The following is a 12,804-nucleotide window of genomic DNA, read 5'->3' on the forward strand; positions in this document are numbered from 1 at the left end:
GTGTGTACATGTGTGTGTACAACCATAAAGAGCCCATCGGTTATTTAATCTCTATTTAGATTCTTGAGTCAAGAAATGTAAAATACCACACACACACACACACACACACACAAACACACACACAAACACACACACACAGATAGACACACATTGACACACACACAGCTGTCCCCATTACACACACAGCTGTCCCCATTACACACACAGCTGTCCCCATTACACACACAGCTGTCCCCATTACATTTCTTTATAATAGTGCCATTGTTATTACCATGGAGTGGAGAACCAAGAGATTGTCAGACAACAGGGGTAATTACATTGTCAGACAACAGGTGTAATTACATTGTCAGACAACAGGTGTAATTACATTGTCAGACAACAGGTGTAATTACATTGTCAGACAACAGGTGTAATTACATTGTCAGACAACAGGTGTAATTACATTGTCAGACAACAGGTGTAATTACATTGTCAGACAACAGGTGTAATTACATTGTCAGACAACAGGTGTAATTACATTGTTAGACAACAGGGGTAATTACATTGTCAGACAACAGGTGTAATTACATTGTCAGACAACAGGTGTAATTACATTGTTAGACAACAGGGGTAATTACATTGTCAGACAACAGGTGTAATTACATTGTCAGACAACAGGGGTAATTACATTGTCAGACAACAGGGGTAATTACATTGTCAGACAACAGGTGTAATTAGATTGTCAGACAACAGGTGTAATTACATTGTCAGACAACAGGGGTAATTACATTGTCAGACAACAGGTGTAATTACATTGTCAGACAACAGGGGTAATTACATTGTTAGACAACAGGGGTAATTACATTGTCAGACAACAGGGGTAATTACATTGTCAGACAACAGGGGTAATTACATTGTTAGACAACAGGGGTAATTACATTGTCAGACAACAGGTGTAATTACATTGTCAGACAACAGGGGTAATTACATTGTCAGACAACAGGGGTAATTACATTGTTAGACAACAGGGGTAATTACATTGTCAGACAACAGGTGTAATTACATTGTCAGACAACAGGGGTAATTACATTGTCAGACAACAGGGGTAATTACATTGTTAGACAACAGGTGTAATTGTATTTTCCATGCCGTTATTATTTACAGATAGAGTGACTACGTCCTCATCTGTATTATGTATAGATAGAGTGACTACGTCCTCATCTGTATTATTTATAGATAGAGTGACTACGTCCTCATCTGTATTATTTATAGATAGAGTGACTACGTCCTCATCTGTATTATTTATAGATAGAGTGACTACGTCCTCATCTGTATTATTTATAGATAGAGTGACTACGTCCTCATCTGTATTATTTATAGATAGAGTGACTACGTCCTCATCTGTATTATTTATAGATAGAGTGACTACGTCCTCATCTGTATTATTTATAGATAGAGTGACTACGTCCTCATCTGTATTCTTTATAGATAGAGTGACTACGTCCTCATCTGTATTATTTATAGATAGAGTGACTACGTCCTCATCTGTATTATTTATAGATAGAGTGACTACGTCCTCATCTGTATTATTTATAGATAGAGTGACTACGTCCTCATCTGTATTATTTATAGATAGAGTGACTACGTCCTCATCTGTATTATTTATAGATAGAGTGACTACGTCCTCATCTGTATTATGTATAGATAGAGTGACTACGTCCTCATCTGTATTATTTATAGATAGAGTGACTACGTCCTCATCTGTATTATTTATAGATAGAGTGACTACGTCCTCATCTGTATTATTTATAGATAGAGTGACTACGTCCTCATCTGTATTTGCTAGTCTGTATTTTCCTTGAATGACATCAAGTATGATCAAGTAGCCTATGTCAATGGATCTCCACTACAACTTCCCCAACTAGGACAATAACGGTATTGATTGATTGGTTGATTGATTGGTTATCACTATGTGTTTCAGAGGACAACAACGGCTTCCACCACAATCGCCATGACGTCGACACTGATGACTCTCCCCACCCCCAGCTTGACCCTTCAGAGGTAAACACACTCAGACATCACAGGAGGTTGGTGGCACCTTAATTGGGGAGGACGGGCTCGTGGTAATGGCTGGAGCGGAATCAGTGGAATGGCATCAAATATAGAATACATCAAACAAATGGTTTCCATGTGTTTGATGCCATTCCACTGGCTCCGATCCAGACATTATTATGAGCCGTCCTCCCCTCAGCAGCCTCCACTGAAATGTACACACACATACACACACTACATTCTCAATATGTCACACATACACACATACACACACACTATATTATCTTGTAGTGTTCTTGGGTTATGCAAATGAATATATTTAAGGTGCAGTCGTTTTATTTCCATAGTCTAATTCTCTTTCCACTTCACTTTACATTTGCCAGCCCACCACAGTGTGAAACTAAAGCGTGTTTGGGTTTACCCTGGCAACAGGAAGTGTGGAAGTTCATGGCGTCTCTGGGGATTCATTACTTAGTTTCATAGCAGACATTTTTTAAATAAAACACACCACACCTTTAACACACCACAACTCTTGTATGGTCAGGATGTGGCTGGATCTCTTGGCCTGTGGGGGTCTGAGTAGTCTTCAGATTGGTCTGTAAGGCTGGGGGTCTGAGTAGTCTTCAGATTGGTCTGTAAGGCTGGGGGTCTGAGTAGTCTTCAGATTGGTCTGTAAGGCTGGGGGTCTGAGTAGTCTTCAGGTTGGTTTGTACGGCTGGGGGTCTGAGTAGTCTTCAGATTGGTCTGTAAGGCTGGGGTCTGAATAGTCTTCAGATTGGTCTGGAAGGCTGGGGGTCTGAGTAGTCTTCAGATTGGTCTGTAAGGCTGGGGGTCTGAGTAGTCTTCAAGATTGGTCTGTAAGGCTGGGGGTCTGAGTAGTCTTCAGATTGGTCTGTAAGGCTGGGGGTCTGAGTAGTCTTCAGATTGGTCTGTAAGGCTGGGGGTCTGAGTAGTCTTCAGATTGGTCTGTAAGGCTGGGGGTCTGAGTAGTCTTCAAGATTGGTCTGTAAGGCTGGGGGTCTGAGTAGTCTTCAGATTGGTCTGTAAGGCTGGGGGTCTGAGTAGTCTTCAGATTGGTCTGTAAGGCTGGGGGAAAACCAGGCACAGCCCATCACCTGTCTAACACCACCTCTCCTCTCCTCTCCTCTCCTCTCCTCTCCTCTCCTCTCCTCTCCTCTCTCTCCTCTCCCTCTCCTCTCTCCTCTCCTCTCCTCCTCTCCTCTCCTCTCCTCCTCTCCTCTCCTCTCCTCTCCTCTCCTCTCCTCTCTTCCTCCTATCCTCTCCTCTTCTCCTCCTATCCTACGTCTCCCACTCCTTACACCACCCCTCCTGATCACGGCTCCTGTGAATCTCTGGGTCCTGAGGTCCAGGGTCACGGCTCCTGTGAATCTCTGGGTCCTGAGGTCCAGGGTCACGGCTCCTGTGAGTCTCTGGGTCCTGAGGTCCAGGGTCACAGCTCCTGTGAGTCTCTGGGTCCTGAGGTCCAGGGTCACGGCTCCTGTGACTCCCTCCGCTCCAGTCTGCCCTCCATCCCCTCTCACCACTCAGGCTCTGACCACAGTGACAGCAGCCCTGAACGTGCACAGACCCTTAAACGCACGTCCACTGTGACTGGGCTTACTGGGGTAAGAGGTGACAGAGAGACATCGCTCGTCGCATGCTCCTGTGTGTGTGTGGGTGTGTGTGTGTGTGTGTGTGTGGGGGGGGTGTTTTTCCGTTAATAAAGTTGTATTATTTGTTTAGTGTCATTTTACGGTCTTTAGACAAACCTGCAGCTGTCGGTTAACTACCTAATCACCTCTGTGTATGAGTGTGTGTTGACACACTGCATGCTGTAATTGCTGTCAGCGTGTGCTGGAGGATCTAGGGGTTATTTTGTGCTATTCACATATTGGAGTGTGCACTAACATGTGCCTAATGTAATAATCTAACCACCCGTCAATGGACAGGATGTGGGTCGTACTTTAATGTTTTCGGCTCCCTTTTGGAATAATAAAGTATTCTACCACTGTGCTACTACTATGGACTTGTCTGTCTGTCTGTCCGTCCGTCCGTCCGTCTGACTGTCTGTCAGGAGTCAAGCACTAAAACATTGAGCAGCTGTGAACTATTTAATGCTGAGTGCTTGTCTTACCTTGAGCGCTCCTTTTATCCTCTCATGGCTTGTATTGCTGCTTCTTACCCATCTATGTTTAGTTTCCAGACTTGGGAGTATGGTGTTGCCTGAACCATGGTGTCTTGAGTTGTTGGGAGTATGAATGGCGTTGCCATGGTGTCTGAGTTGTTGGGAGTATGAATGGCGTTGCCATGGTGTCTGAGTTGTTGGGAGTATGAATGGCGTTGCCATGGTGTCTGAGTTGTTGGGAGTATGAATGGCGTTGCCATGGTGTCTGAGTTGTTGGGAGTATGAATGGGGTTGCCATGGTGTCTGAGTTGTTGGGAGTATGAATGGCGTTGCCATGGTGTCTGAGTTGTTGGGAGTATGAATGGTGTTGCCATGGTGTCTGAGTTGTTGGGAGTATGAATGGCGTTGCCATGGTGTCTGAGTTGTTGGGAGTATGAATGGGGTTGCCATGGTGTCTGAGTTGTTGGGAGTATGAATGGCGTTGCCATGGTGTCTGAGTTGTTGGTAGTATGAATGGCGTTGCCATGGTGTCTGAGTTGTTGGGAGTATGTATGGGGTTGCCATGGTGTCCGAGTTGTTGGGAGGATGTATGGGGTTGCCATGGTGTCTGAGTTGTTGGGAGTATGTATGGGGTTGCAATGGTGTCTGAGTTGTTGGGAGTATGTATGGGGTTGCCATGGTGTCTGAGTTGTTGGGAGTATGTATGGGGTTGCCATGGTGTCTGAGTTGTTGGGAGGATGTACGGGGTTGCCATGGTGTCTGAGTTGTTGGGAGTATGTATGGGGTTGCCATGGTGTCTGAGTTGTTGGGAGTATGAATGGCGTTGCCATGGTGTCTTGAGTTGTTGGGAGTATGAATGGCGTTGCCATGGTGTCTGAGTTGGTGGGAGTATGTATGGAGTTGCCATGGTGTCTGAGTTGTTGGGAGTATGAATGGCGTTGCCATGGTGTCTGAGTTGTTGGGAGGATGTATGGGGTTGCCATGGTGTCTGAGTTGTTGGGAGTATGAATGGCGTTGCCATGGTGTCTGAGTTGTTGGGAGTATTGTATGGGGTTGCCATGGTGTCTGAGTTGTTGGGAGGATGTATGGGGTTGCCATGGTGTCTGAGTTGTTGGGAGGATGTATGGAGTTGCCATGGTGTCTGAGTTGTTGGGAGGATGTATGGGGTTGCCATGGTGTCTGAGTTGTTGGGAGGATGTATGGGGTTGCCATGGTGTCTGAGTTGTTGGGAGTATGTATGGGGTTGCCATGGTGACTGAGTTGTTGGGAGGATGTATGGGGTTGCCATGGTGTCTGAGTTGTTGGGAGGATGTATGGGGTTGCCATGGTGTCTGAGTTGTTGGGAGTATGTATGGGGTTGCCATGGTGTCTGAGTTGTTGGGAGGATGTATGGGGTTGCCATGGTGTCTGAGTTGTTGGGAGGATGTATGGGGTTGCCATGGTGTCTGAGTTGTTGGGAGGATGTATGGGGTTGCCATGGTGTCTGAGTTGTTGGGAGTATGTATGGGGTTGCCATGGTGTCTGAGTTGTTGGGAGGATGTATGGGGTTGAAAAAGAAAAGGAGAGTCTCACTCTAGGAGCTCAGACGCAATAATTTAATATCCTGATAACCAACGTTTGGACAGACAAGCTGTATATCAGGGTATAATGACAAACACTACGGGTCACTAGTTTATATAGTGTCAAAGGACACACACAGGTGTCTGTAATCATGGGCGGGAGTGGCCTGATATCATTGGTTAATTCACAGATAAACAGAACATACATAAAACATGAATATATAGCATACGATCATAGATACAACTTGGCTACATAGGCCCACAAACATTTACAATGAATAGCAAAATCACAATAATCACAAGAATGGCTTCAAATCAAAGTCTACGTTGAGACCGAAGGGAGCAAGGATCTTTAAATTAAAGATCCAGGCAGCCTCTCATTTTAACAATAAGTTGTCGAGGTCACCCCCTCTCCTAGGGAGGTTGACATGTTCGATGCCGATATAAGGTAGGGACGAAATCGAGTGGTTCACTTCCAAAAAGTGGGCAGCGACTGGGTATGTCGAGTTTTTGCACCTAATGGTGCTACGATGCTCAGAGATTCGTACTTTAAAAAACGTTCTTTTTTTTTTTTTTGAAACATCAGTTTAAGGGAATACTTTTAGCTCCCCTAATCGTGATATTTGAACTGAACATGTAGGTGGCTCACCTGTACAGACTCCTTTCAGAAGGAAGAGTTATTTTGTACCTCCAGCCAATCGCCAGTCACTCTATTGAGACATATTGCAGACTCGTTGAAAAAGATGGTGGTAATCTCCTTAAGAACAAACAGGAGTACATATCTTTCCATCATTTACCTAAGGATGAAAAACAAGCTTTGCTTGATTTACAATCCGATACGTCAGTCCTTACCCGCCCTGCTGATAAGGGTGGGTCGGTTGTACTCATGGATAGGACAGTTTATGTAAATTAGTGTCACAGACAACTGCTTGACAACACCTTTTACAAGAAACTCAGAATTGACCCCACTTCCCAATTTCAGAACACTATATTTACTGTCCTAGATGGGTATTTAAGTTCTGGTCGAATCACCAAAAAAGAACACGATTTTTTGGCTATTCAACACCCTAAAATTGACACTTTCTATACTTTGCCGAAATTACACAAGAATGTTACAAAACCTCCAGGGCGCCCTATTGTAGCGGGCATTGATGCAATAACAGCCCCTTTATCGACCTTTGTTGACTTTTTTATTAGAGTATGTATGGGGTTGCCATGGTGTCTGAGTTGTTGGAAGTATGAATGGGGTTGCCATGGTGTCTGAGTTGTTGGGAGTATGAATGGGGTTGCCATGGTGTCTGAGTTGTTGGGAGTATGAATGGGGTTGCCATGGTGTCTGAGTTGTTGGGAGTACAGTGGGGGAAAAAAGTATTTAGTCAGCCACCAATTGTGCTGACTAAATAGGCCTGTAATTTTCATCATTCCATACTGTATGTATGGGGGTTGCCATGGTGTCTGAGTTGTTGGGAGTATGAATGGGGTTGCCATGGTGTCTGAGTTGTTGGGAGTATGAATGGGGTTGCCATGGTGTCTGAGTTGTTGGGAGTATGAATGGTGTTGCCATGGTGTCTGAGTTGTTGGGAGTATGAATGGTGTTGCCATAGAGTGTGCTATAGGGGTGTGTCAGTACTCACAAAATGAAAGAAAACAGCCTAAAACAGAGATATACTACTTGAAATGCTCATTTTGCTACGGTTTGTCATATTGAACACAACCCTGGTCTGTATGTTGTTAGTCCCTCAGGTAGTGTACAGATCTTTAATTTATCACTATTTTGTTGCTGAGAATTTTCCTGCACAGCAGTAGTATATCTTTGAGTTTTAAAAAGGCTTCTAAAGTTTGTAATTTCCACTGACTTGATTTGCCCTAAAGAAGAACGTATCAACCCTTACAAAAATGTCCATTTAATTATAATCCACATAAGAATTCACATTTCCTGTTGCTGCAGGATTCTTTTCCTGTTGTAGAAAACTGGATCAAATTAAGATCCTCCAACTGTACCTAGTATGTAGTTGGTCCCTCTCTCCTTCTCTCACTTCCCAGTTGGTTCCTTCCTCCACAGATGTGCAGAAAGAGGGCTCTGTTCCTGAAGCATCGCTCCAGGGTATGGCATGGTAAACTACGGGCTTGGTGTGATGCTACTTTATATACTGTATGGTAAACTACGGGCTTGGTGTGATGCTACTTTATATACTGTATGGTAAACTACGGGCTTGGTGTGATGCTACTTTATATACTGTATGGTAAACAGGCTCGGTGTGATGCTACTTTATATACTGTATGGTAAACTACGGGCTTGGTGTGATGCTACTTTATATACTGTATGGTAAACAGGCTCGGTGTGATGCTACTTTATATACTGTATGGTAAACTACGGGCTTGGTGTGATGCTACTTTATATACCGTATGGTAAACTACGGGCTTGGTGTGATGCTACTTTATATACTGTATGGTAAACTACGGGCTCGGTGTGATGCTACTTTATATACTGTATGGTAAACTACGGGCTCGGTGTGATGCTACTTTATATACTGTATGGTAAACTACGGGCTTGGTGTGATGCTACTTTATATACTGTATGGTAAACTACGGGCTCGGTGTGATGCTACTTTATATACTGTATGGTAAACTACGGGCTTGGTGTGATGCTACTTTATATACTGTATGGTAAACTACGGGCTTGGTGTGATGCTACTTTATATACTGTATGGTAAACTACGGGCTTGGTGTGATGCTACTTTATATACTGTATGGTAAACAGGCTTGGTGTAATGCTACTTTATATACTGTATGGTAAACAGGCTTGGTGTGATGCTACCTGCCGTGCATTATAAGCCATAATGCCTGCTTAGGGTTGCAAAATTCCAATATCTTTCACAAAACTCCCAGGTTATCTGTAAATCCTGGTTGGAAGATTCCTGGAATCAAGAGGGAATCAGCATGAAATCCGGAATCCTCCAACCAGGATTTCTTGGAAAACATGAAAGTGTGCGGCTACTGGCTACAAGTCTTTCTGTCTATTAGGCCCCTTTCTGTGTTTGCAAACATTGCCACACGAGGGAGATAGGCGCAAGTTGGTGGCAGAACACAGGGGGGAGTTCTCATAGACCACCAGCAAAAAAATGCCTCTATTTACATGTTGCTTATGAGCGCATTTCACATTACTTTTGGATTATACTTGGATTGTAAACCTCGTGTGAATGTCCTGCTTAATATAATGTTTGTGTCATCGTCTCAAATCAACTGCATTATACTTAAAAAACACTTCAACCAGTAAAATGGCTCTTTGACTAGCTTTTGCTACAGCCTATATCAGGGTTGCCCAACCCTGTTCCTGGTGAGCTAGCCTCCTGTAGGTTTTCGCTCCAACCCCAGGTGTTACTAACCTGATTGATCTTATCAACCTGCTAATTATTAGAATCAGGTGAGCTAGATTAGGGTTGGAGCAAAAACCTACAGGACGGTAGCTCTCCAGGAACAGAGTTGGGCAGTCCTGGTCTATATCAATGAGCGTTAGCATTCTAGCTAACAACTGCGGCAGTGATTTTGCAAAGATCACAACCAAATATAATCTTAGCGACTGTTCAAGCGAGAATCAAAACATCATTGTAAGCGTATGAGAACCCCTCCAAAAAGTTATTTTGTTTAGAAGTAATAAAAACATAGATCTCTAAGCTATGTTGAATGGGCTCAGATGGCGATGGCTTTCTTACTGCCGCCAAGAGTCGCGCGCGTCTGTGCCTGACGTCAGTGTGTCGTGTACTGGAAAACGGTCTGTAGACTAGTGGCTGCATGCATAGCAACAGGAAGTAGGGGTTGCTAAGGGTGACGCAGCTCCCCCTGAAAAATCGGATAAAAGTAATAATAATCCAAAAGTAGTGCACTGGGCCTTTACTAGTCCTGTATTAGTTGACCGATATAGCCGTCTGTTGCGCCGGGCAAATGTACTTTTTTTTTGCAACTAAGTGAACACACTTTTGTGTACGGTAAGAGCTTTTCACACTACTGAGTGCCAAGCTGAGCCAAACCAAGCTCTACTGAGCTGGCCTGATAATGTATCCACCATAGGTACTGGAACCGTGGCTGAAGGACAATGTGGCTGAAGGCTGAAGGACAAGTTTGGGTCTGTTAAAATAGTGTGAAAAGGGTAGTATATTACCATATGGTATCCATATATTATCCTATGGTAGCTGTATATTACCCTACGGTAGCCATATATTACCCTACGGTAGCCATATATTACCCTATGGTAGCCATATATTATCCTATGGTAGCCATATATTACCCTATGGTAGCCATATATTACCCTATGGTAGCCATATATTACCCTATGGTAGCCATATATTACCCTATGGTAGCCATATATTACCCTACGGTAGCCATATATTATCCTATGGTAGCCATATATTACCCTATGGTAGCCGTATATTACCCTATGGTAGCCGTATATTATCCTATGGTAGCCGTATATTACCCTATGGTAGCCATATATTACCCTATGGTAGCCATATATTACCCTACGGTAGCCATATATTACCCTACGGTAGCCATATATTATCCTACGGTAGCCATATATTACCCTACGGTAGCCATATATTACCCTATGGTAGCCATATATTACCCTATGGTAGCCATATATTACCCTATGGTAGCCATATATTACCCTATGGGAGCCATATATTACCCAATGGGAGCCATATATTACCCTATGGGAGCCATATATTACCCTATGTTAGCCATATATTACCCTACGGTAGCCATATATTACCCTACGGTAGCCATATATTATCCTATGGTAGCCATATATTACCCTATGGTAGCCATATATTACCCTATGGTAGCTGTATATTATCCTACGGTAGCCATATATTATCCTACGGTAGCCATATATTATCCTATGGTAGCTGTATATTATCCTATGGTAGCTGTATATTACCCTAACCCTTTCCCCTAACCCTTTCCCCTCTGCCCTAACCCTTTCCCCTAACCCTTTCCCCTCTGCCCTAACCCTTTCCCCTCTGCCCTAACCCTTTCCCCTCGGCCCTAACCCTTTCCCCTCTGCCCTAACCCTTTCCCCTAACCCTTTCCCCTCTGCCCTAACCCTTTCCCCTCGGCCCTAACCCTTTCCCCTCTGCCCTAACCCTTTCCCCTCTGCCCTAACCCTTTCCCCTAACCCTTTCCCCTAACCCTTTCCCCTCTGCCCTAACCCTTTCCCCTCGGCCCTAATTCCCCTCTGCCCTAACCCTTTCCCCTCTACCCTAACCCTTTCCCCTAACCCTTTCCCCTCTGCCCTAACCCTTTCCCCTCTGCCCTAACCCTTTCCCCTCTGCCCTAACCCTTTCCCCTCTGCCCTAACCCTTTCCCCTCTGCCCTAACCCTTTCCCCTCTGCCCTAACCCTTTCCCCTCTGCCCTAACCCTTTCCCCTCGGCCCTAATTCCCCTCTGCCCTAACCCTTCCATGTCTGCAGATCTGAAGTGTCTGGGTAGGTATCAGCAGTGTAGTGGTGGAGCTTCTACCATATTGATTCCCGCCTTAGAGATCTGCAAATACTGAAGGGTTTTTAAGGCCAGGGGACAAGTGAATACAGGAAGTTCATTGTTTTTTTTTCACAAGCTGATGGTTTGTTGACACTCATGTAAATGATATGACACATGAACCTGTCAGTTCCAGTAATGAATGTCCGGTCTGGCAAACAGGTGTCCGGTGTTAGCAACCTGTCTGCTCTGTGTACTTTGTTCTCCAGCGTTGTTTTCAGGTCTTAAGGTTGTTTGTGTACTATAGCGTCAGTTACAGGCTCCTTGAATAGCTTATTGTTAGACAGAGATGGGTTCAGTATCTCTAGAATATATATAATTTGTTTTTTTTTGGGGGGTAGATCAGCTTAATATTGCAGATAGATTGTACCTTCCATCAATGTAATTGTCTGCATCACTTCCAATCCCCCATTTTTATATATATATATATATATATATATATATATATATACAGTGGGGAGAACAAGTATTTGATACACTGCCGATTTAGCAGGTTTTCCTACTTACAAAGCATGTAGAGGTCTGTAATTTTTATCATAGGTACACTTCAACTGTGAGAGACGGAATCTAAAACAAAAATCCAGAAAATCACATTGTATGATTTTTAAGTAATTAATTTGCATTTTATTGCATGACATAAGTATTTGATCACCTACCAACCAGTAAGAATTCTGGCTCTCACAGACCTGTTAGTTTTTCTTTAAGAAGCCCTCCTGTTCTCCACTCATTACATGTATTAACTGCACCTGTTTGAACTCGTTACCTATATAAAAGACACCTGTCCACACACTCAATCAAACAGACTCCAACCTCTCCACAATGGCCAAGACCAGAGAGCTGTGTAAGGACATCAGGGATAAAATGGTAGACCTGCACAAGGCTGGGATGGGCTACAGGACAATAGGCAAGCAGCTTGGTGAGAAGGCAACAACTGTTGGCGCAATTATTAGAAAATGGTCCACACACTCAATCAAACAGACTACATTTACATTTACGTCATTTAGCAGACGCTCTTATCCAGAGCGACTTACAAATAGGTGCATTCACCTTATAGCCAGTGGGATAACCACTTTACAATGGTGTTTTCTTTTTTTCTTTTTTTGGGGGAGTGGGTTGGGGTAAGGTGGGGGTAGAAGGATTACTTTATCCTATCCCAGGTATTCCTTAAAGAGGTGGGGTTTCAAATGTCTCCGGAAGGTGGTGAGTGACTCCGCTGTCCTGGCGTCGTGAGGGAGCTTGTTCCACCATTGGGGTGCCAGAGCAGCGAACAGTTTTGACTGGGCTGAGCGGGAACTATGCTTCCGCAGAGGTAGGGGAGCCAGCAGGCCAGAGGTGGATGAACGCAATGCCCTCGTTTGGGTGTAGGGACTGATCAGAGCCTGAAGGTACGGAGGTGCCGTTCCCCTCACAGCTCCATAGGCAAGCACCATGGTCTTGTAGCAGATGCGAGCTTCAACTGGAAGCCAGTGGAGTGTGCGGAGGAGCGGGGTGACGTGAGAGAACTTGGGAAGGTTGAACACCAGACGGGCTGCGGCATTCTGGATGAGTTGTAGG

At 44.3% G+C, this 12,804-nt stretch overlaps 1 protein-coding gene across 4 annotated transcripts in view; it reads left to right on the forward strand.

The window, feature by feature from the left end:
- The window catches only part of LOC121540745 (anoctamin-5), a 114,744-nt gene that overhangs the window by 10,478 nt on the left and 91,462 nt on the right, over window positions 1–12,804 (forward strand). For 3 of the 4 annotated variants that reach the window (XR_005995540.2, XM_045207882.1, XM_045207883.1), the window contains exons 2-4: window positions 1,961–2,040; window positions 3,396–3,656; window positions 7,778–7,819. Coding sequence is in view for 3 of the 4 variants with exons in the window: in XM_045207882.1 (XP_045063817.1) it covers window positions 1,961–2,040; window positions 3,396–3,656; window positions 7,778–7,819 (383 nt within the window). In the remaining variant the exon portion in view is untranslated. The remainder of the gene's footprint in view (window positions 1–1,960; window positions 2,041–3,395; window positions 3,657–7,777; window positions 7,820–12,804) is intronic. The other variant, XM_045207884.1, reaches the window with a different exon arrangement.

Source organism: Coregonus clupeaformis, chromosome 26, assembly GCF_020615455.1.
Source record: "Coregonus clupeaformis isolate EN_2021a chromosome 26, ASM2061545v1, whole genome shotgun sequence".
Classification (NCBI taxonomy): Eukaryota; Metazoa; Chordata; class Actinopteri; order Salmoniformes; family Salmonidae; genus Coregonus; species Coregonus clupeaformis.